This window comes from Sus scrofa, chromosome X (genome assembly GCF_000003025.6).
Source record: "Sus scrofa isolate TJ Tabasco breed Duroc chromosome X, Sscrofa11.1, whole genome shotgun sequence".
NCBI classification, from domain to species: Eukaryota; Metazoa; Chordata; class Mammalia; order Artiodactyla; family Suidae; genus Sus; species Sus scrofa.
In genome coordinates this window covers 40,022,345-40,045,502 of record NC_010461.5, presented here as the reverse complement: position 1 = coordinate 40,045,502, position 23,158 = coordinate 40,022,345, and the positions used below count along the sequence as shown (strand labels likewise).

The 23,158-nt window shown below is 35.8% G+C and overlaps 1 protein-coding gene across 8 annotated transcripts in view; it reads right to left on the bottom strand.

The window, feature by feature from the left end:
* Positions 1-23,158, bottom strand: part of KDM6A (lysine demethylase 6A) — a 200,434-nt gene that overhangs the window by 108,695 nt on the left and 68,581 nt on the right. For all 8 annotated transcript variants that reach the window (XR_002340583.1, XM_021079778.1, XM_021079779.1 and 5 more), the window contains exon 4: positions 17,181-17,230. Coding sequence is in view for 7 of the 8 variants with exons in the window: in XM_021079778.1 (XP_020935437.1) it covers positions 17,181-17,230 (50 nt within the window). In the remaining variant the exon portion in view is untranslated. The remainder of the gene's footprint in view (positions 1-17,180; positions 17,231-23,158) is intronic.

The following is a 23,158-nucleotide window of genomic DNA, read 5'->3' as shown; positions in this document are numbered from 1 at the left end:
CTGGGAACCTCCATATGCCGTGGGAGTGGCCCAAGAAATGGCAGAAAGACAAAAATAAATAAATAAATAAATAACTTATTTAAAAAAAAAAATGGCCATACTACCCAAAGCAATCTACAGATTCAATGCAATCCCTATCAAATTACCCATGACACTTTTCACAGAACTAGAACAAACAATCCAGAGTTATATATGGAACCACAAAAGACCCATAATTGCCAAAGCAATCTTGAGAAACAAAAACCAAGCAGGAGGCATAAGTCTCCCAGACTATAGGCAATATTACAAAGCCACAGCCATCAAGACAGTGTGGTACAGGTACCAAAACAGACATACAAACCAATGGAAAAGAATAGAGAGCCCAGAAATAAACTCAGACACCTATGGTCAATTAATCTTAGACACAAGAGGCAAGAATATAAAATGGGAAAAAGTCTTTTCAGCAAGTGATGCTGGGCAAACTGGACAGCTTCATGCAAATCAATGAAACTGGAACACACCCTCACATCATGCAAGAAAATAAACTCAAAATGGCTTAAATACTTAAACATAAAACAAGACACCATCAAACTCCTAGGAAAGAATACAGGCAAAACATTCTCTGACATCAACCTTACAAATATTTTCTCAGGTCAGTCTCCCAAAGCAACAGAAATAAAAAAAAGCAAAAATAAACCAATGGGACCTAATCAAACTGACAAGCTTTTGCACAGCAAAGGAAATCAAAAAGAAAACAAAAAGACAACTTACAGAATGAGAGAAAATAATTTCAAATGATGCAACTGACAAGGGCTTAAGCTCTAAAATATACAAACAGCTTATACAACTCAACAGCAAAAAAGCCAACAACCCAATTGAAAAATAGGCAAAAGACCTGAATAGACATTTCTCCATGGAAGATATACAGATGGCCAACAGGCACATGAAAAAATGCTCAACATCACTGATTATTAGAGAAATGCAAATTAAAACCACCACGAGATACCACCAGTCAGAATAGCCATCATTAATAAATCCACAAATAACAAATGCTGGAGGCAGTGTGGAGAAAAGGGAACCCTCCTGCACTGTTGGTGGGAATATAAACTGGTACGACCACTATGGAGAACAGTATGGAGGTACCTTAGGAAACCATACATAGAACTACCACAGGACCCAGCAATCCTACTCTTGGGCATATATTCAGACAAAACTTTTCTTAAAAAAGACACATGCACCCGCATGTTCACTGCAGCACTATTCACAATAGCCAAGACATGTAATCAACCCAAATGTCCATCCACAGATGATTGGATTAGGAAGATGTGGTATGTGTGTACACACACACACACACACACACACACACACACACACACACACACACACACACACACACACAAATGGAATACTACTCAGCCATAAAAAAGAACAAAATAATGCCATCTGCAGCAATATGGATGGAACTAGAGACTCTCATACTGAGTGAAGCAAGTCAGAAAGAGAAAGACAAATACCACATGATATCACTCATATCTGGTATCTAATTTATGGCACAAATGAATCTTTCCACAGAAAAGAAAATGATGGACTTGGAGAATAGACTTGCGGTTGCCAAAGGGGAGGGGGGAGTGGGATGGATTGGGATCTTGGGGTTAATAGATGCAGACTACTGCCTTTGGAATGGATTAGCAATGAGATCCTGCTGTGTAGCACTGAGAACTATGTCTAGTCACTTATGATGGAGCATAATATGACAAAAAAGAATGTATACAATGTGTAACTGGGTCACCATGCCGTACAATAAAAAAAAAGGGGGGGGGGGGTAAAAACTCAAAAGAAAAAGGAAAAAAAAAAAAAAAAGCCTTTCCAGGCGTTCCCGCTGTGGCACAACAAGATCTGAGGCATCTCTGCAGCACCAGGAAGTAGGTTCAATCCCTGGCCCTGAATAGCTGGTTAAAGGTCTGTCGTTGCTACAATTGCAGCTCAGATCTGATCCCTTGCTGGGTACCTCCACATGCCCTGGGGTGGCCAAAAGGGGAGGGGCGCAGAGCCTTTTCAGGGACACACCAGAGTGACCTGGTGGTTCTCCCTAAAGAGGGGAAGGGGGTGGGGTGGGGGCATATCTTCTTTACACTACTCTGTGGAGTCTCAACTACTCTGTGGAGTCTCTTTAATCCCCACTCAGACTTTCCCACACTCCTGATATATCACTTACCAAAGACTTAGACTTATTTGTGTCTCCCTCATAAGAACATGGACAACTTGAGAGCAGAACAATCTTACTTATCCCTATACTGCCGGCAATGGCAGGAAAAGCCAGTTAGCAACTGCATAAATGGTGTAATGGAAAAAGTCACTGAAAAGTCAGAAGATGAGTCCAGATTCCACTAGTTTACCCACCCATTTGTACTAACCTCGGGGCTTCAACAACCTAAATGCAATATGTCTAGTCTGTAAATTAGAGATTAAATAATGATTTCTGGATGTGGTCTCACTGAAAATTGTAAAACCTTTTTAAGAAAATCTAACCCTTGTGGACAAAAAAAAAAAAAAAGCTGTTATTCGAGTAAACAAGGAATGTTGTCAGCCATCAAGCCATCAGCCACTGCAGCTGCTGTGCCCCCACCCCTACCCACCTAGTGAACTCTCAGGGGAATTCAGATACAGAAAAGGAGAATGCTGACCCTAGATAGTTAAGAAGCATGTAGCAAAGGAATAATTTCAATGAGCCCAGACTCTTGCATCATCCCATAAGTAGAAAAGCACTGTTTGGCAACATGTATTTTTTTCATCAAAAACTCCTATATACCCTGGCTCCTCCCTTAACTCTTTGGAACAGTTCCAAGAGCTATCTGAGAGGCTGTTTCCCAGGTTATAGCCCTCAGTAAGGTCCTCAAAGTAAACTCAACTTTTAGGTCATGTGGTTTTTTTTTTCAGCTGACATCCTTATTCTCATATACACTGTTTTTTAACTTTTCCTACATACTCTTTAAAAGGTCTCATTCTCTTGGCTCCCTTTCTCAGCAAAAGTGTTTTTTTTTTTTTTTCTTCCCCAGGTTAATTTAAGCATTAAGTTCATTGAAATATTAATTACAGTTCTGCCTTCCTTAAAGTTCTAAATATTTTCTTGTTACAAAGCATTTCGACATTGATATTTAAATATTCAACATATTTTCAAACTCAAAACAGGAATCTGATTTGGGAATTGGGAAAACCATCATCAGCTTTTCCATTACAACAATTTATTCCCCCAAATCTCTCCCCTGTCCAACATTAATCCCTAATCCCATATCAGTGCTACATGAACAGCAACAACAAAAGAACAAAACAAAAAACCCCAAAAAACCATATGGTAGCTAAGTGGGCTAAATAAAACCTTATTAATCAGCCTCAATTAGGAAAGAAGGCAGGAATAATTTGCAGAGCCATTAAGAAATACAGCATTACACTTTTATAGCATGTACTGAATCAAGCCATAAAACAGACCTCGTTGGTGAATATACTTTAAGGACAAGAATTGTTTATAGTTAGCACACCAAAAACAGATGCAAATTAATTGTTACAAATTATAAGTTCTTGAAATACTTGATCCTCTTCAGCAGTATTATAAAGCCCCATGACATTTTATACATACATACAAAGATATATGTAAATTTACTCAATTTTTTTTTTCCAGTATCCTGAATTAAATTGTAGCCCAATTCTCTCAAAGCCATTGTAAAAGCAGGGTTTTTTTTTTTTTTTTTAAGTTAATGAACTAACTCTTAGGGTTTTTGGAATTACTGTTGTGGCTTGGCATAAACAAATCTGACTGTGTCCATGAGGATGCAGGTTCGATCCCTAGCCTCGCTCAGCAGGTTAAGGACCCAGTACTGCTGTGAGCTGTGGTGCAGCTTGGAGCTGAGGCTTGGATCTGGCATTGCTGTGGCTGTGGTGTAGGCCAGCAACTACAGCTCCGATTTGACCCCTAGCCTGGGAACCTCCATATGCTGCAGGTGCAGCCCTAAAAAGACATATATACATACATACTTGGTTTTTGTTAACCAGAAGAACTATGCCTGCAAATATTTTAATTAGTCAATATACCAACAAAACTACACATTATGCATGATTAACAGGCAAGTTATTTTTTAAACTGAAAGGGCTGCTTTCAATCTCTACATCAGGTAATTAATGGTTGCTTTAGACAAGCATACTACCATAATTCAATGCCTTATCTTTCTCTTCTTAAATTCAAGTGGGGAAAAAAAGAAAAAGTTAGTTTTGTTCACAATCATAAATAAGGGTATACCAGAAATTGTTTGGTAAAGTTCACATGATAAAAACCATCAGGAAGCACCAGTACTTCTTATGTTAACGTATCTCCTTACTGTCTTCTACTTATAAATGAAATATTTAACAGTGTACATACAATTTTTCATTCTTGCCTTTCTACTTTATACCATAAATCGTAACAGCAATTTTAAAGTTTTCTGACTCATGAATGAGCTTATGTTTTGTTATTATTGTTGTTGAACGGGATCAGGACATGACACCTCCAAATATGCAGCTTTGACTTAATTACTTTGAACTGAAGGCACTGAGTTCCTGAAATCTCTTATATAGGCTAAAAGTAGAGCCTCTCAAAAGAACAAAATTGCCATAAACCCCCCACAGTAGAAATTCTAATAGGCACTGTCATAAAACATTCTATCTCCTATCTATTCACTTAAGAGTCCACTTTCCAAAAAGTTATATGCTTTCCCCTAAATGCCTTTTCTCACTCTTCTCATCACCTGCTAAGCTGGTATACAGCTCCAAAATCTAACCACCCCTTTGAGTTACCCATCACTGAATCCTCCTGAATGTGTATGCATGGCACATGTGTAAACAAACTTTTTTTCTCTCCTGTTAATCCATTTTAGGTATAATCCACAGGTCCCAGCTACAAACCTTATTAAGAGGTCAGAGCAAAGTTTTCCTCCCCTACACAGTGTTCTAATTATTTTGTCATTTCTACATGCTATGTAGAACAAACTGTTAAATAAGTTTTTATTAATTATTAGCCAGTATTAGAAAGGAATTTATTGGGAGTTCCCACCGTGGCTCAGTGGAAACAAATGAGACTAGTTACCATGGGGATGTGGGTTCAATCCCTGCCCTCGCTCAGTGGGTTAAGGACCCAGCATGCTGTGAGCTGTGGCGTAGGTCGCAGACACAGCTCAGATCTGGTGTTACTGTGGCTGTGGTGTAGGCTGGCAGCTGCAGCTCCCATTCGACCCCCGGCATGGGAACTCCATATGCCACAGGTGTGGTCCTAAAAAGCCAAAAAAAAAAAAAAAAAGGTATTTATCACTATCATTAGTAGTCAAGCTATAATGGCATGTCATAATAGCAATGAGAGGATTGGCAAATTTTCATCTCAAAAATGTCATTTGTACTGAACTGGTTAAGAAGAAGTATACTCTCTCAAGAAATACTTTTTTTTTTTTTTTTTTTTTTTTTTGCTTTTTAGGGCCAAAGGTGCAGCATATGGAGGTTCGCAGTCTAGATGTCAAATCAGAGCTAGAGCTGCCAGCCTACACCACAGCCGCAGCAACATAGGATCCAAGCCACATCTATGACCTATACCACAGTTCTCAGCAATGCTGGATCTTTGACCCACTGAGTGAAAGGCCAGGGATCAAACCTGCAACCTAGTCAGGTTTGCTAACCACTAAGCCACGATGGAAATTCCTATATTTTTTTAATTACATTAAAAACATTATTTAGTTTTAAAATGTTAAACGAAGATTAAGACTTAAAGTTTGTCATAAAATCATCCACGAACATTTTCTGGATAGGAAAACACTGACTTAAACTGACAGAAGTCTTTATTTACCTACCCACTTAATGTGACTAACTATTCAAACTATCACTATAGATAGAGATGTAAATATATTGTTCGCAGGATTCTACCCGAGACACCACAGGAGATATTATGTAACACAGTAAATGAATCATTATTTTTCTGAAATCCAAAAAAAGCAGAAAACAAAATCTTCTCAACTCTATACAATTCTGGATGCAAGAATTTCAAATCAAGAACTGAGGACCAATAACATAGGCAATCTACAAATCTATTTTTTAAGATCTATTTGTAGAGGATAGATTTGAAGAGATAGGGTTTGAAGAGATAAGTGCAACTAAAATTTGGGAGATAATTATCCCAGTCACATTTCAAAAAAATAAATCCTATACTTAGATTCTTCAATTTGTAATACACTGTGGGCATAAATCACACAAAAAAATGGACAAAACCATAAAACGCTAAGCCTGAAAATCACTGAGTCATGAATATGAAATCTGAGCACCACCAGCTTAATGGCTATTCACAGATTAAATACTCTTTGTGTCACAAGAGTATTGTTACATTAATTTTTTAATTGAAGTTTAGTTGATTTACAATATTGTGTTAATTTCTGCTGTATGGCAAAGTGATTCGGTTATATATACATACATTCTTTTTTATATTCTTTTCCATTATGGTTTATCTCAGGATACTGAATACAGTACCCTGTGCTATACAGTAGGACCTTGTTGTTTATCCATCCTGTATATAATAGTTTGCACCTGCTATCCCCAAGCGCTCCATCCCTCCCCCATAGTACTGTTACATTATTTCATGACTCTTGGAAAAGAAAATTTAAATTAAGTAGCATTACTATCTTAAGTGATAGTAAACCTGGTCCTAAGAACCTAAACCACACCTGTCTATGTTAATGTGACTTCGCTAATCCTCTGTTTTCATTCACATGTCTCTGCCCAGGAACACGGTTTGTCATTATTACAAGAAACCACTGACTGGATGAAAAATAGTATTTTGTGGTCGAAGAGTCTTTGAATCCCTTACCTCAAATTCCTTGCCTTGCTATATCTATATCCTTCAATTCTGGACTGTTACATGGTGATTCTTACCTAAGCAAGCTCCCAACTTCAAAGACCTGCCTTAAAACAAAGTTTCAACGCTCAATCAACTCTGACCTTAACCTTACCCATCACGAGGTATCAAAGCTTTGCAGAGGTGGTATTCCCCCTTACCATGGTACCCAGTAAACTCAGGTTTGTGTTCTTGATATTTGGGGAGTCAGCTTTTGACACCCGGAGGATCTCAAATTACCTGAGAAGAATTCTGTACAATAAGAAACAAAATTACTCTGACGGCTGAGTATTATTCCATGTACTGGGCCTTCCATAATGAACTTATGTTCCCTCTTTATTAGAAATGTCTACAATAAGTTTTTTAATAATAAAATTTTATAAGTTTTTCTTATAGTAAGTAAGATTAGAGAGGAGTTCCACTTCTTGCAATGGCAGACTAATGTGTTTCAGACTTAAATCCCAACACCTTTTTTTTCTCCAAGTATCTCTAACTAGAAAAGCTACACAAAATTTTGTTTTAAGTCAGAATTTAGGCATCAAACAACTACCAGGCATCAAGAACTTGCAAAGTTAAGACTGGTAATAGCCAAAATTAATTAAAAGCCAATGTCCTTCAACAATAAAATCAATAAATTGTGGCATATTCACACAATGAAATTCCAGCGATGAAAACAAAAAAACTGCAATATGCAACTACAGAGATGAATCGAACAAATACAGTGTTGAGTAAAGACAATTTTTAAAAATATGCTTCAAAAACGATTGTATTTTTATGAAGTTCAGAAACAGGCAAAGTGGTTATCACACTATTGCTTCCAATTGTTACAGAAGACCATCCTGCAGATAATAAATATAAAATAACTAGAACTTTAAAAAAACTATAAACTCTGGATTATAGAGTTTATAATACATAAAGAAGCTAGCTAAAGGCACTCCAAAGTAAACAAATTCTGTTAGGAAGTTATGGTAGTCTGAATAATGGGCCCAAAGATGCACATATCCTAATCTCTGAAACTGAGTTATTTATCTTACAAGGCAAAAGATATTTTGCAATTGTGATTAAATTAAGGCTCATGAGATAGGGAAATTACCCTGAATTATTCAGGTTATCCAGGTAGGCCTGGTGTAATCACAAGAGTCCAGAATAACAAGGAGGTAAGAAAGTCAAAGGCCAAAGACAATGTAGAGACAAGAGATGCTGTGATATGGATCCATGAGCCAAAGGAGTGGAGGTGGCCTCCAGAAGTTGGAAAAGGCAAGGAAACAGAGCCTCCAGAAAGAACCAGCCCTACTGACAAGATTTTAATCTCATAAAACTCGTTTGGGATTCTAACTCCCAAAATTTTAAGATAATTAAGTTTGTGCTGTTATGGCTACCAAATTTGTGGTACCTTATTAAAACAGCAATTGAAAACAAATATAGAAGGCCATGCTCAGAGAAGAAAATTTGTGGAGTGAGTTCCCATTTTCACAGCAACTAAAATGGTGTCAGGCACTATATGTAAGGTAGTGGGTCATCAGTAGAAAAAGCAGTCTTTCTGATACAGAAAACCAGAAGAAACCATAATCCCACAAAGAAGTCAGAGAAGGGAACCCTAAATTCTGTCTGTCTACATGTCTTGCTGACTCCTGCATGCAAGCTATAAATTCAAAACAGCTAAATTAAAGACAAAAGATTTAAACTGATACTTAAGCTGCCACCTGAAGAAACCAAGTTTGCAGCTCAAGTTCAATAAAGTTAACTGCCTGATAAAAGAGAAAAAAAAATCACTCACTAGAATAACCAAATCAAGAGTTAGTATAATTTTCATCATGTCCAGTACTCAACACAAAATAACAAAGATCCAAGAATGTAGAACACATTCTCAAGAAAAAAGGAAATCAACTGAAGCCAAACACAAAATGACAAAGATGCTAGAAAAGGCAGACAAGGTAAATTTTACAGTGGCTATTTTAATTGTATCAACAAACTAAAACAAAATATGCACATGAATAATGAAAGGATGAGAAATCTCAACAGATAAATTAAAAAAAAAGAATTCAATGAGAAATCTAAAACTGAAAAATATAATGTATCACAATATAATTCTACGGATTGAACTAATAAGTAAAGATGACCCCAAAATAAAGAAATGAACAAAAAATTATTTTAAGAAATAATGAAAAAACTTCCCAAATTTAACACAGATTCAAGATGCTCAAATGGGATAAACATAAAAGATGACCACATAGCAGTTATCATGATCAAGCTTCAGGAAGCCAAAGAGAAAAAGCAAATCTTTAAAGAAGCAAACAATAAAATGCATACAGGGAAACAGGGGTTTGATTAAGAGATGACTTCTAATCAAAAAATATGGAAGCAAGAAAAGAGCAGAATTTCACTTGGGAAAAAAACTAGACTTATAATGGTGATCATTTTGAAATACATAGAAATACTGAATCTCTATGTTGTATAACAGGAACTAACACAGTGTTGTAGGTCAATTATAATTCAAAAACACACACAAAGGAGGAAAGAATATTAATGGGGAAAACATAATCTCTTTAATAAGTGGTCCTGGGAAAACTGGAGAGCTACATGTGAAAGAATGAAATTAAGACATTTTCTCATACCATACACAAAAATAAACTCAAATTGGATTTTAAAACCTAAATGTAAGACTGAAAACCATAAAACTCCTGGAAGAAAACATAGACAGAACATTCTTTGACATAAATCATAGCATTATTTTGGGGGATATGTTTCCTAGGGCAAAGGAAACAAAAATAAAAATAATAAATGAGACAATTAAATTTAAAAACTTGGAATTCCCATTGTGGCTCAGCAGGTTAAGAACCCAACTAGTATCCATGAGGATGTGGGTTCCATCCCTGGCCTCACTCAGTGGGTTAAGGAACTGGTGTTGCTGCAAGCTGTGGTGTAGGCTGCTGATGCAGCTCAGATCAGGGCGTTGCTGTGGCTGTGGCATAGACAGTTGTAGCTCTGATTCCACCCCCAGCGTGGGAACTTCCATATGCCACAGGTGCAGCCCTTAAAGTAAAAAAATAAATAAAAACTTAAAAGCTTTGGCAAAGCAAGGAAACCTTTGACAAAACAGAAAGACCATCTACTGAATGGGAGAAAATATTTCTAAATGATACGACCAATAAGGGGTTAATCCCAAAATATATACAGACAGCTCATACAACTATATATCAAAAAAATGTGATTTAAAAATAGAAGACCTAAACAGACATTATTCCAAAGACATACAGATGGCCAATGGGCACATGAAGAGGTGCTTAACATTGCTAATCATCAGAGAAATGCAAATCAAAACCACCTGTCAGAAGAGCTATCATCAAAAAAACCCACAAATAACAAATGATGGTGAGGATGTGGAAAAAACACTGTTAGTGAGAATGTAAGCTATACAGCCACTGTGGAAAACAGTATGGCAGTTCCTCAAAAAAACTAAAAATAAAAGTACAATATGATCTAAAAATTCTACTCCTGGATATATATCTGAAGAAAATGAAAATACTAACTCAAAAAGATATATGCACCCCAAAGTTCATGGCATCATGAACAACAGTCAAGATATGGAAGCAACCTAAGTGTCCATCAACAAACTAATAGATAAAAGATGTGTTATATACATATATACAATGGAATACGACTCAGTTATAAAAAAAATGAAATCTTGCCATCCTTATCAACATGGATGGTTAATGAAATAAGTCAGAGAAAGACAACGTATGTTACCACTTACATGTGGAATCTAAAAATATAAAACAAATGAATATAATAAAATAGAAATAGATTCACATATATAGAAAACAAACTAGTGGCTACCAGAGGGGAAGGAAAGGAGGGTAAGGGATAGGGGAATAAGAGATTCCAAGTACTATGTATAAAACAAGCTGCAATGATGTATTATACAGCACAGGGAATACAGCGAATATTTTATAATAAAAAAAGCAAGCCAATCCATAATTCTCTATTAAGAAAAAAATGCCCTTTTAAATTAAGTCAAAAAAATACTTTCAGATAAAAGAAAATATTTCCACCAGACCTTTGGCCTAAAAGAAAATGACAGTACATGGTAACAATTCATAGAAAGTAATGAAAAGCATCAGGAACAGTAACCATCTGGGTAAATAAAATTACTATTACACTGTAATATATGGACCTGTTCAAAGCAAAATAACATCACCTTGTAGAGTTAATAATGTACACCTAAAACATATAACAGCTATTACATAAAGGACATAGGTGGGTAAAAGGTGGACCTGTATAACTGTAAACTTCCTACATTTTACGTGATTTGGTACAATATTAACTGAGACTTGGCTGAGAAAAAATAAAGGTTTATACTATAATCCCTAAAACCACCACTGAATAAATAATGAAAAGAATAACAGTTGAAAAGACCAATAGGAAAAGTAAAGTAAAACTGTAAAATAGACTGAAATATAAGGGGGGGGGGGTAATAAGGAGGAACATAAGACCAAGAAACTGAGAAAATAAACATAAAAGAAAAATCAAGTGAAAGACACAAACCCAATCATATCAACAATTTCATCAGCTGTCAGTGGCTCAACAGTACAAGTACAAAGCAGATATTTTCAGATTGGATAAAAAGCAAGACCCATTTAAAAGCTATCTACAAAAGTAATGTAAAGATGCCATAGGTTGAAAAGAAAAGTATATCTCACAAAAATAACAAGCCTCAGAAGAAAGGAATGGCTAAATTAATATCAGATAAAACATATCAAAACAAAAGGAATTACTAGAGATAAAAAATATTTATTAATGACAAAAGGGTCAGTTCATCAGATAAAAATAACAATCATAAATGTGTACATATCTAATAAGAGAGCTTCAAAATATACTCAAGAACAAAAGGGCAAAATGAAGACATTTCCACAATCACAGCAAGAGATAATAATCTCTCAGCAAAAGACAAAGACAAAAAATTTGTCTAAGACAGATAAAATGTGGAAAAACTATCAACTACCTTTACCTAAATTTTATTTATACAACTAACAAATGCAAATGTGTGCTTGTTTTCAAGTGTTGACCCAATAAAGAAATCTCAATACATTTTCAAAGAATAAAATCATGACAGATATATGTATAAATGAAACAGAAATCACTAACCCTATGAGATACCTAAAATAACTAAGTATTTTGAAATTATATATCTAAATACCCTATGGATAAGAAAGTAGAAAGCATTTTCAAATGAATGATAATGAAAATTTTAAATATAAAAATTTCTGGGATACAGTTAGCAATACTAAGAGAAATACATACCTTTAAATACATATATAATAATTAAATACATAAATGTTAAATATATAATATTATAGAAAAGTATAAAATCTAGAAAAATCAATGATCTAAACCTCCATCTTAGGAAATAAGAGAACAAGGAGAATCGGGAATCAATAAAATAGGGAATCGATGAAATATAAAACAGAAAAACAATATTGAAGAAAAAATACTCTATGGAACAAAAATCTGACACTTTGCAAAGATCAGTAAAATTGATCCTCTAGCCAGGCTGACCAAGAAAAAAACAAGAAGAGCAAATTACCAATATTAGGATCGAAGAGGGTACGTTTATAGCTTCTAGAGTTATTTGAGGAGAAATAGGGTTAAAAGAGAAAAAATAGTAAATCTGACAATTACATGAATTAGACAAACCCTTGAAAGACAAAACAAAACTGAACCAATAAGTAACAGAAAGCCTGAATAGCCCTGTATTTATTCAAGGGATTCAATTTATAGTTAAAAACTCTTCACAAAGAAAACTCCAGGCCCAGATGACTTTACTGATATATTCTACTCAACTTTAAGGAAGAAATAAACCCTACATAAACATTCACAAAATAGGTAATAGTTTCCAACTCTTTTTAATGAATCCAGAATGATACTGATATAAAAATCAGACAGAAGTCATGAGAAGAAAATCACAGCGTAACATCACTTACGAACAAAGATGCAAAAATTTAACAAATTATTATTACATTGAGCCAACAGCATATAAAAAGAACAATACATATGACTAACAGGGGTTTATCCAAGGAACATCTGAAAAATCAAGAAATGTAACTAACCATATCACACATTAAAAAAGAAAATCCATAGTATCTCAATAATAACTATTTGACAAGTTCCATACCTATTCATTATAAATGAAAAAGAAAAAAAGAAAAACCAATCTTTAAGTAAAACTAGTAACAGAAGAAAACAACTTCAATCTAAAGCTACAAAAATTCTATAGCTAACATCATATTCAATGGTGAAACCTGAATATTTTCCCCCCAAGATCAGGAACAACACAAGGACATTCCCTTCTCTTCAACACTATATTGGAGGTCTCTGCCAATCCAATAAGGCAAGAAAAAGATTAAGTAGTATCCACAGATTAGAAAAGATCTGCTGGCAGCATGATAACATAGCTAGAAAATCCCACGAAATCTAAAGCAAAGCTACCAGAACTAACAATTTATCAAGAGAGCAGGATGCTAGGTAAATGTACAATAATCCACAGTGCTCCTGTACAACAGTATCAATAGGAAATAAAAGTTTACAATAACTCCAATCACAACAGTATCAAAAAATAAAATAAAGATGAACTAAATAAAATATGTGCAATGGAAACTATAAAATATTACTGAGGGAAATTAAAGAAGACCTAAATAAATGGCAAGATATACCATGATTGTAGACAAGCAAACAATCATTAAAAGAGTGAAATTCTCCTCAAACTGGTTTATGCATACAATGCGGTCCCAATTAAAATCCTAGCAGGAGAAATTGGCAAACTCCTTCTAAACTTGATAGAGAAAGGCAAAGGACCTAGAACAAAAACTAAATAGTTTTGAAAAAGAACACAGAGAACTTAGAGTGCTTGCTTCTAAGACTACAGTAACAAAACAGTATGATAATGGCTTTAAAATAGACATATAGGACATAACCCAACAGGAACATAATAGAAGATCTAGCACTAGACCCAAAATTAAATGGTTAATTGATTTTTATCAAAGAGGAAATAGTAATTCAATTTTGAAAGGACAGGGACTTCCCATCATGGCTCAGTGGAAACGAATCTGAGACTAGCATCCATGAGGATGCAGGTTTGAGTCCCTGACCTTGCTCAGTGAGTTAAGGATCTGGTGTTGCTGTGGCTGTGGTATAGGCCAGTGGCTACAGCTCCGACTCGCCCCCTAGCCTGGGAACCTCCATACGCCAAGGGTAAGGCCCTAAAAAGACCAAAAAACAAAATTTTTTTTTGAAAGGACAATCTTCCCAACAAATGATGCTAGAACAACTGTATATCTGTTCATGGCAGGAAAAAAGAACACTGACACTCATCTCACATTATGAACAACTTGAAATGTATCATAAACCAAAATGTAAGAAATGTGATTATAGAACAGGGGGGAAAAAGCTGACGAAATCTTTATGATCTTTCAGTAGGCAAAGACTTCTTAGCAGAACACAAAAATCACAAGCTATAAAAGAAAAAATTAAATGGACTTCATAAAAATTATAAATATTTTCTCTTTAAAAGGCACAATTAAAAAAAAAAAAACAAAGGGAGTTCCCATTGTGGTTCAGTGGGTTAAGTACCCAATGCCTCTCTGAGGATGCAAGTTTGATCCCTGGCCTCACTAAGCGGGTTACAGACCCAGTGTTATATAGGCCTGGGCTACAGCTCCAATTTGACCCCTAGCCTGGGAACTTCCATATGCTGCAGATGCGCCTCTAAAAAGAAAAAGAGAAAAAGAAAAAGAAAAAAGCAAGCCACAGACTGTGAAAAATATTTCCAAAATATATCTGACAAAGGGCTTTTATTCAGAATATGCAAAGAGCCCATGCAACTCAATTCAGAATACAAAAAAAGAAATTAAGCAGTTCCCTCATGGCTCAGAGCATTAAGGACCCCGTGTTGTCACTGGCTGTAGCTCTGGTTACAGCTGTGGCAAGGGTTCAATCCCTGGCCCAGGAACTTCTGCGTGCCGTGGGTAAGGACAAAAAAAAAAGTTAAAAACGAGCAAAGGATGTGAACAGGTAATAACAAAAGAAGGTTTATGAAAGGCCAATAGCACATACAAGAAGCTCAACATCACTATTATTAGGGAAATGCAGATAAAAATCAAAATGAAAAGCCACTACTTAACTACTAGAATGGCTAAAGTTAAAAGATTGACAATACAGAGTGCTAGCCAAGACACAGACAATTGATAAATCTCATATATTGCTAGTAAAAATGTGAAATGGTACAGCCACTTTGGAATATAGTTTACCAGTTAACCCTACAACTGCAATATGACCCAACAATTCCAAACCCTAGGTATATACACCAAAAGAAATGAAAACCTATGTCTATACAAAAGAAATAATGTTCAAAACACTTCATTCATGTTTACCAAAAGCTGGACACAACCCTGAAGTCTATCAACTAATAAATTGGAAAATTAATTGCGGTATAATCATTTTATGAAACACTACTTGGCAATGACAAGGAATACAATATTGATACAACATGGATGAATCTCAAAAACAGCATGCTAAATGAAGGCAAAAAAATACATGCTATTTGAATTGTTATGTGACATTCTAGAAAAGGAAAAATTAGAGAGACAGCAGATAACTACCTGGTTGCCTGGGACCATGGTTAAGAATGAGAATTCAGCTATAAAGGGGAACAAGGGAACACTTCGGTGACAGAAATGTTCTGTATCTTAATTGTGATAATGACTATACAACCCCATATTAACTGCCTAAATGTAGCAAATTTGAACACTTAAAATAATGTGAATTATACCTCAAAAAAGCTGGAGAGAAAAATCATCAGCTATTTTGTGGAGTTAATTATTTTATTTGGAAAAACAAACAAAGAAAGAACAGCCAGGGAAATCCTAAAAGCAATGAAGAAAGGGTAGCACTACCATATACATTCTGTATAATGAAAACATCTTGCTAAAAAAAATAGTATAGTATTAATTCATGAACTAATGAGATAGATCAGAAAAACCCTAAATAAGATAAAATCACATTTGAAAATTTAGCATACAACTACGGCAATTAAATTAGTAGAGAAAGATGTATTTTTTAACAATATATTGTGTTTGGCAAAAAGACAAAAAAAAAAAAAAATGTATTGTGTTTGGATAAGTAGCCATAGGAATAAAATAAACTTAGATGTTCCTCACACTATAAACCAGGGATAAATCCCAAATGGATCAGATTTAAATTTAAAAAAAAAAAATTCAAGTACTAAAAGAAAATGTGGATGAATTTCTCTAACAGCTGGGAATGAGGAGAAAAACTACCTTGTGATTCAAAATCTAAATGCAATATAGGAGAAGACCGAAATTTTACTAGACAGAAATAAGTTCTGTATGGGCAAAAACAAATACACAAAAGCAAAGTAAAACAACAAAAGGAAAACTACAATTTTTATCACAAAGAATATATACATCATACATAAAATATGGCTATATATAACAAAAAGAAAACAATGGCCCAATTGAAAAATTGGCAAGACAAGTGAACAAATATCTCAAAGAAAAGGAAATACATATTGTCTAAACTTCAATTAAAAATTCAACTAAGAGGAGTTCCCACTGTGGCTCAGTGGTGAAAGATTTGGCATTGCCCCAGCTATGGCTTGCACCCTTTCCCTGGCCTAGGAACTTCCATATTCCACAGATGGGGTGTGTGTGTGGGGGGGGGGGAGACACCACAGTTAAGAAAATGCAAATTAAAACAACAATAAAGAGTCATCCTGTGGCACAGCAGGTTAAGGATCCAGTATCACCAGTGCAGTGGCTAGGATTACAGCTATGGCGTGGATTCCATCCCTGGCCAGAGAACTTCCACATGCCTTAGCAAGGCAGGAAGGCAAGAAGACAGGCAGACAGGCCCATTTATGTCTTCCTTTTTCAGCCTGATAACACCATCTTCAGACTTCTTTTATTCGCACGTACCAATTTAAGACAACCAAAGAATCATTTTGTTACCATTTAGTTTTACTGGCTTTAACTCACACTTTGGATCATCTTTGACATAAACTATGTCAGAATAATCGGATTCTATTAAAATACAAGGTGGTTCATATAAGAGAGCACATATGAAGAACACTCATTTTCCCCTTCCAATCCCTTTTCCATAGAAGTAATATTTTAAATTAACAAAACAAGCAAAAAAGCAAGGGCACAATTCATTTAGAGTATAACCAGCAGTAACCTGATAAGGAATGGGAAAGCAGGGGGAGGGAAGGGGCATACAAATGTGCACTAACCTTCCAGTAGTCAGATTGTAAACTGTAGTACCTCTGGTATGCAGATAATGCTGAAAGAGGGGGGAAAAAGCATGAGTCACAACTATGTCCCATTTCAAAATCAAATACAAGTTTTAAGAAACATTATAACAAACTTCTCACCATACCCACCTCCCAGCAGATAGTGATGTTTAAATCCAAATAATTTAGAACTCTGGGGCCTCCCTACTCATGGTCAGACACGGTAACAAATGTCAAATACATAGGAGTTCAAGGAAGTAAACCATAGTCACATTTCAGACATGCACTTCAACAGAATATAGGCAACCTCTTGAATCAACTTGACCCTCCTCAGAGACCAAATCTGATAAACGGATTAATACTCCAGAATGTGACAGGTCATTTGTTCTAACAACAGATCTCATTTCCAAGAATGACTAAGAGCTCAACCACCTCAAGGAGCAATTCTTGAACAATAGCTGACTCTTGAAAAACACAGGGATAAGGAACACTGACCCTTAGCACAGTGGAAAAATCAAGTATAATGTAGAGTTGGCCCTCTGTATCCACAGATTCAACCACCCATAGAGCAATGTAGTACTGCAGTATTTACTACTATAAAAATTCCATGCAGGAAATTCTCTGGTGGTGTACTGAGTTAAGGATCCATGATGTGGCTCGGGTCACTGCTGTGGCACAAATTCAATCCCTGGCCTGGGAACTTCTGCATACCAAGAGGTGCAGCTGAAAGGGGGGGAAAAAAAAAAACTCCATGTGTAAGTGGACCTGTGAAGTTCAAATCCCTGTTGATCAAGCATTTTTTTGTGCTACTTCCTTTCATACTAGCAACAAAAAACACAGCCCACAATTATCTTACTCCAAACTTCAACTCATTCTAAAACAGAGCATCCCATATCCCTAAATCCATCTCAGCGTATAAAAAGCTCTGGAAAAAATTAAAATTGTCTCTCAGTATCTGCAGGGGATTGGTTCCAGGACCTGCTACAGATACCAAAATCCACAACACTCAAATTCCATAGTTGGCCCTGCATGGCCACAGATTCCACATCCGCATACTGCAAACATAGTCATACGTATATGTATTGAAAATATTCTGCATATAAGTGGACCTCCACAGTTCAAAGCCGTGTTGTTTAACAGTCAACTGTAATGCTTGTCAATCCAAAAACTCAGTGAGGAGGAGCTAACAAAATAAAGAAAAGTTATACATGCACGTTAGAATTGGCAGACAGCCCCTTTAAGAAAAAAACAACTCATGAACAATAAATAAGTTATGGGGATATAATCTACAGCATGATGACTATAATTAATATTGTATATTTGAAAGTGGCTAAGAGTAAATCTTAAAAGTTATTGTAAGAAAAAAATTGTAACTGTACAGTGAAAGATGTTAGCTAGACTTACTGTGAACATACCAAAATACATGCAAATATCAATTCATTATATTATACACCTGAAACTAATGTTATATATCAATATCTCAATTTTTAAAAGTAACTTATATTTTCCAATAAGATTTTCAAAACTTTACACTGTAAAAATATAGATGGTGGAAATTAACATTATTTACAACCTCATGTATAATGTTTTCATACTATTTATCAATAAACAGCCGAAATACATATGAATACCAGAGAGAACTTTCTGAATATGTTCAAATTAGAGAGGCATCACCCAAAAACATCATCACATATCTGAACATGTAACTTATTTGAATAATGCTCATGTTTTGCACCAAGATGATGTCAACCAACCTATTACTGGAAGGACATTTAGACTAATTCCAGTTTAGAGGAAGAGATGATTTTAAGCCATCTTCCATTTCCTAGTTATTCATACAGAAGTGTAGCTAGCTCACAAAGATCATTGATTAATGGCTTTCTAAAAAGAAAAGCTAACCAACTTATCAACCTGCTATGACACAGTGGGTTAAGAATCCAACTGCAGCAGCACAGAGGCACAGGTTCAATCCCTGGCCCAGCACAGTGGGTTAAAGGATCCAACGCTGCCACGGCTGCAACACAGATCACAGCTGCAGCTCAGATTCAATCCCTGGCACAGGAACTTCCACATGCCGTGTGTGCAGCCATTAAGGGGGGAAAAAAAAAGATGAAGCCCATAAAAGATAGTAGCAGAAACAGATGGAAAGTACCTGGATACTTCTAGACTTCAAAGAACTATGTCTAGTACACAACTCACCTATGAACTTCCAATTATGTGAAGGAATAAACCATAAACCTCCTTATTGTTAAAGCGAGAATCAGGTCCTCAATATTTTTGCCCAAAAACGTCCTTTCCAATAGAAGCCAGGGTCCCTGACAATTTCATGCAGTCACTATACCAAACTTGGACTGTCCTTTGAACGGTGAAAAAGAATTTCAACAAATTTAGAGGGTAAGTCTCCAGTAACCTGAATAATAATATATATTACATAATGTCATAAAATTTTCATTTTTAGAATTTGTGGAGCCCTTCAAGAGACAGTATGATGTCCTCCAAAGTAACCGAAACTGAAGTGCAAGAAGCCTATGTGATTATTAATTAGAAGAAACATGGTGTCTGTACAATAGAATGAACTGAGAAATAAATACAAACCCTCAAATTTAAAGTCACAAAAGGAAATGCTTCAAACTGCAAGCACAGATTTGTAAATGAGACACTTCTTCCATGAGCATTTGTTACCTTTAAATTCACTTACACATTACTCAACAATTATACTTCGCCCCATTAGGCCTGGATTCCTATTTTAAGAAAAATACTAACATATTTTGTTTCTTTAATCCAAGTAAATCATTAAAACTCTACAAATACCCATCACCAGAGTCTCCCTAGTGAAATCTTTTCAACCAAAGCACAGTCCTTATTTCTAATCTTTAAGTCAGTTACTTATCTGTGAAAATAAATCCTACTCCACTGTAACCAGGTTTTTCTAAAGTCTTTAATAGAGAATGAGGGAAATCCTTATAACGCTTAAAACGAGTTTCAGGATTGTAGCATATGTCTAACTGGGCTTTTCCTCCCCTAAATCATCTAATGTTCACTTTGTACTCCCTGGGTTATTTATTGGCTCAAAAAGTCCTTGTTCATCCCACCAAGAAATCTTTTTAACAGTACCTCATGCAAGACTGTCATTTTCCTTTTTGCCACTTAACCAAGAATGGTGTCTTCAAACATATTAATTTCAACTCTCCATCAACCTATTTCCAAAGCTCAGATCTTTTTAATCCTTGTAATCAACCTCATTTATAGATAGACTTTGAACTATCTTTTTCCTAATTTCGAGTTTTAATTTTATTTTTTAAATTAGCCCACTTATAGTCCTTGTAGATTTAAAAAAATGAAGAATACAATGAATTTAACAGATTATAGACAACTGGCAGAGTACTAACAAAGGAACTGGGTCTAAAATAAATAAATGCTAATGAAAATAAAAAGAACAAAAAAGCAAATGAGAACCAGGTTAAATTTAACTGCTATAACAACTTAAGGATTCTATAATCTTTCTCACATTCTCTTTTACTTTGCCCTTTACCTAATGAAAACAGGAGGAGTAGAATCAAACGAGGAAAATTATCAAGGATAAAAGAAATCGCCAATACCTGTCCTTTAACATAATCATGCAGTACCATTTTTATACATAAAAATGATAAAATTAAATATTAATAACAGTAATACTCAGTAGTGTTAAGAAAAATACACAATAGTAGCAAGAATTCAAGAAAATAGGCAGTCTTATCATTCTACTAGTACTCTAAGTATAAATTAGCAAAACTTTTGTAGCGCAAATTATGTGTGTGGTGTGTGTGTACGTGTAGGGCGTGTGTGTGTGTGTGTGTGTGTGTGTGTGTGTGTGTGTGTGTGTGTGTATCCTTTCACTCAGTAAAACCTACCACATCAAGGTATTCCTTCTAGGAATACAAACACGAATGTGATCAGAGTAGCTACAAGGACAGACAATATAGTGATTATATTATTAGCAAAAAAGAAAATAAGAGTCTATATGTCCAACTAGAATACTATGCAGGGAACCAAAACGTTACAAAGCATGTTTCTGAGACAGAGAGATTAACATGATACATTATGCTAAGGTTGCAGGGTTTACTTCCATTTTTAAATACTGAAAATTTATTCTAATAGAAAAGCCTCTAAGATTTATATCAAAAATGTTTTTTAGGAGTTCCCGTCATGGCTCAGTGGTTAACGAATCCAACTAGGAACCAGGAGGTTGCGGGTTCGATCCCTGGCCTTGCTCAGTGGGTTACGGATCCAGCTTTGCCGTGAGCTATGGTGTAGGTTGCAGACGCGGCTTGGATCCCGCATTGCTGTGGCTCTGGCGTAGGACGGCGGCTACAGCTCCGATTCGACCCCTAGCCTGGGAATCTCCATATGCTGCAGGAGCGGCCCAAGAAATGGCAAAAAGACCCAAAAAAAAAAATGTTTTTTAAAAAAAGATTTGCCTCTAGATGATAAAATAACAATGAGTCATCAATGCATTCCCACAATACTTAAGTATTAAGTAGTTAGTAGCAAGGTAGATGCAGTGAAATACAAATGTGAACAAAACACATGGCTCCTGCTCTTAAGCTGTTTACCTTTTATGGCTAAACACACACACACGCGTGCCTACATACACACTGATGTTTTTCTTTAAACAATGAAAATATTATTTGTGTAAATGTCAAAATAAGAGTACTTCTTTGAGTTCTCTGGTGGCTTAGCAGTTAAGGATCTGGTGTTGTCAGTGCTATATAGCCTGGTTTGATCCCTGGCACCTATGCACGCCATAGGCGCAGCCAAAAAAAAAAAGAGTACTTTTGTGTTACAATTAGGGAATGATGGGGTTCCCAATGTGGCTCAGTGGTAACAAACCCAACTAGCAGCCATGACAATGCAGGTTCAATCCCTGGCCCCACTCAGTGGGTTAAAGATTCGGCGCTGCCATGAGCTGCTGTGTAGGTCACATACACGGCAGAGTACTAACAAAGGATGTAGTTAGCTGTGGTGCAGGCCAACAACTGCAGCTCCAGTTTGACCCCTAGCCTGGGAACTTCCATTCGCCACACCTGAGGCCCTAAAAAGAAAAAAAAGAAAAAAAAAAAAAATTAGGGGATGGTCAACATTATCTAATGAGCACCATCAGGAAGGCAACAAGATACAGTAGGAAAAGCAGTAGGAGTTTAGGTAAACACAGGTTCTAATCCTGACCTAGGAGACTGGGACATCAAACCATTTGATCTGAGTTATTCCCTTACAGGTCACAAGCAGCCTAAAAGGTTTGTCAGTAAAAGAGTAAGGTGAGCAAAAAATAAAAAGAGAAGTCCAAAGCCATATTGTAATTCATTTGGAATTAAATAAAGTGATCTAGAGAATTAAGAGTAGGGGCATAAAGAGGGTAAAGATAAAGATATAGCTGGTGACAGAGACTTTCTTTTTACACGCTTGGAAATATTATGGCTTTGAGTTAAGATTATCAAGCAAGAGAAAGAGGATGTGACTGATGACAAGTCCACAGAATAAAGGGATGAAAAGAAAGTACAGGTTAAGGGATAGCCTTGCCAGAAAAACAGGAGTCTTCTTCAGAGTAAGATGCAACAAATATAAGGAAGGAAAAGATTTAAAATTCAATCTATACTCATACTAGACTATGCACTAACTGCAGGCAGAACTCAGTATTTCTCTTTTCATCCCTAGCACTATAGGCAGCAGGTTAGCTGCTAGTGGGTGAGTCTATGGGTATGGAAGGGAAGGGAACAAAGGAAGTACAAATAAATCTGTCAGTTGCACTGACTGACATCTTTGGGTCAGAACAGGTTATGGTTGCCTAAGATTATTAGGTCAATAGATCTTTGACTTGTTTTATTTTGTTTTATATGAGGTTGAACTGAAAAGTTATACCTATACCCTGCAATAACTGAGATCTCAGAGAGCTTATATTAACTTTTATTGTATATAAATGACTGAAACATCTAGCTCTCCAG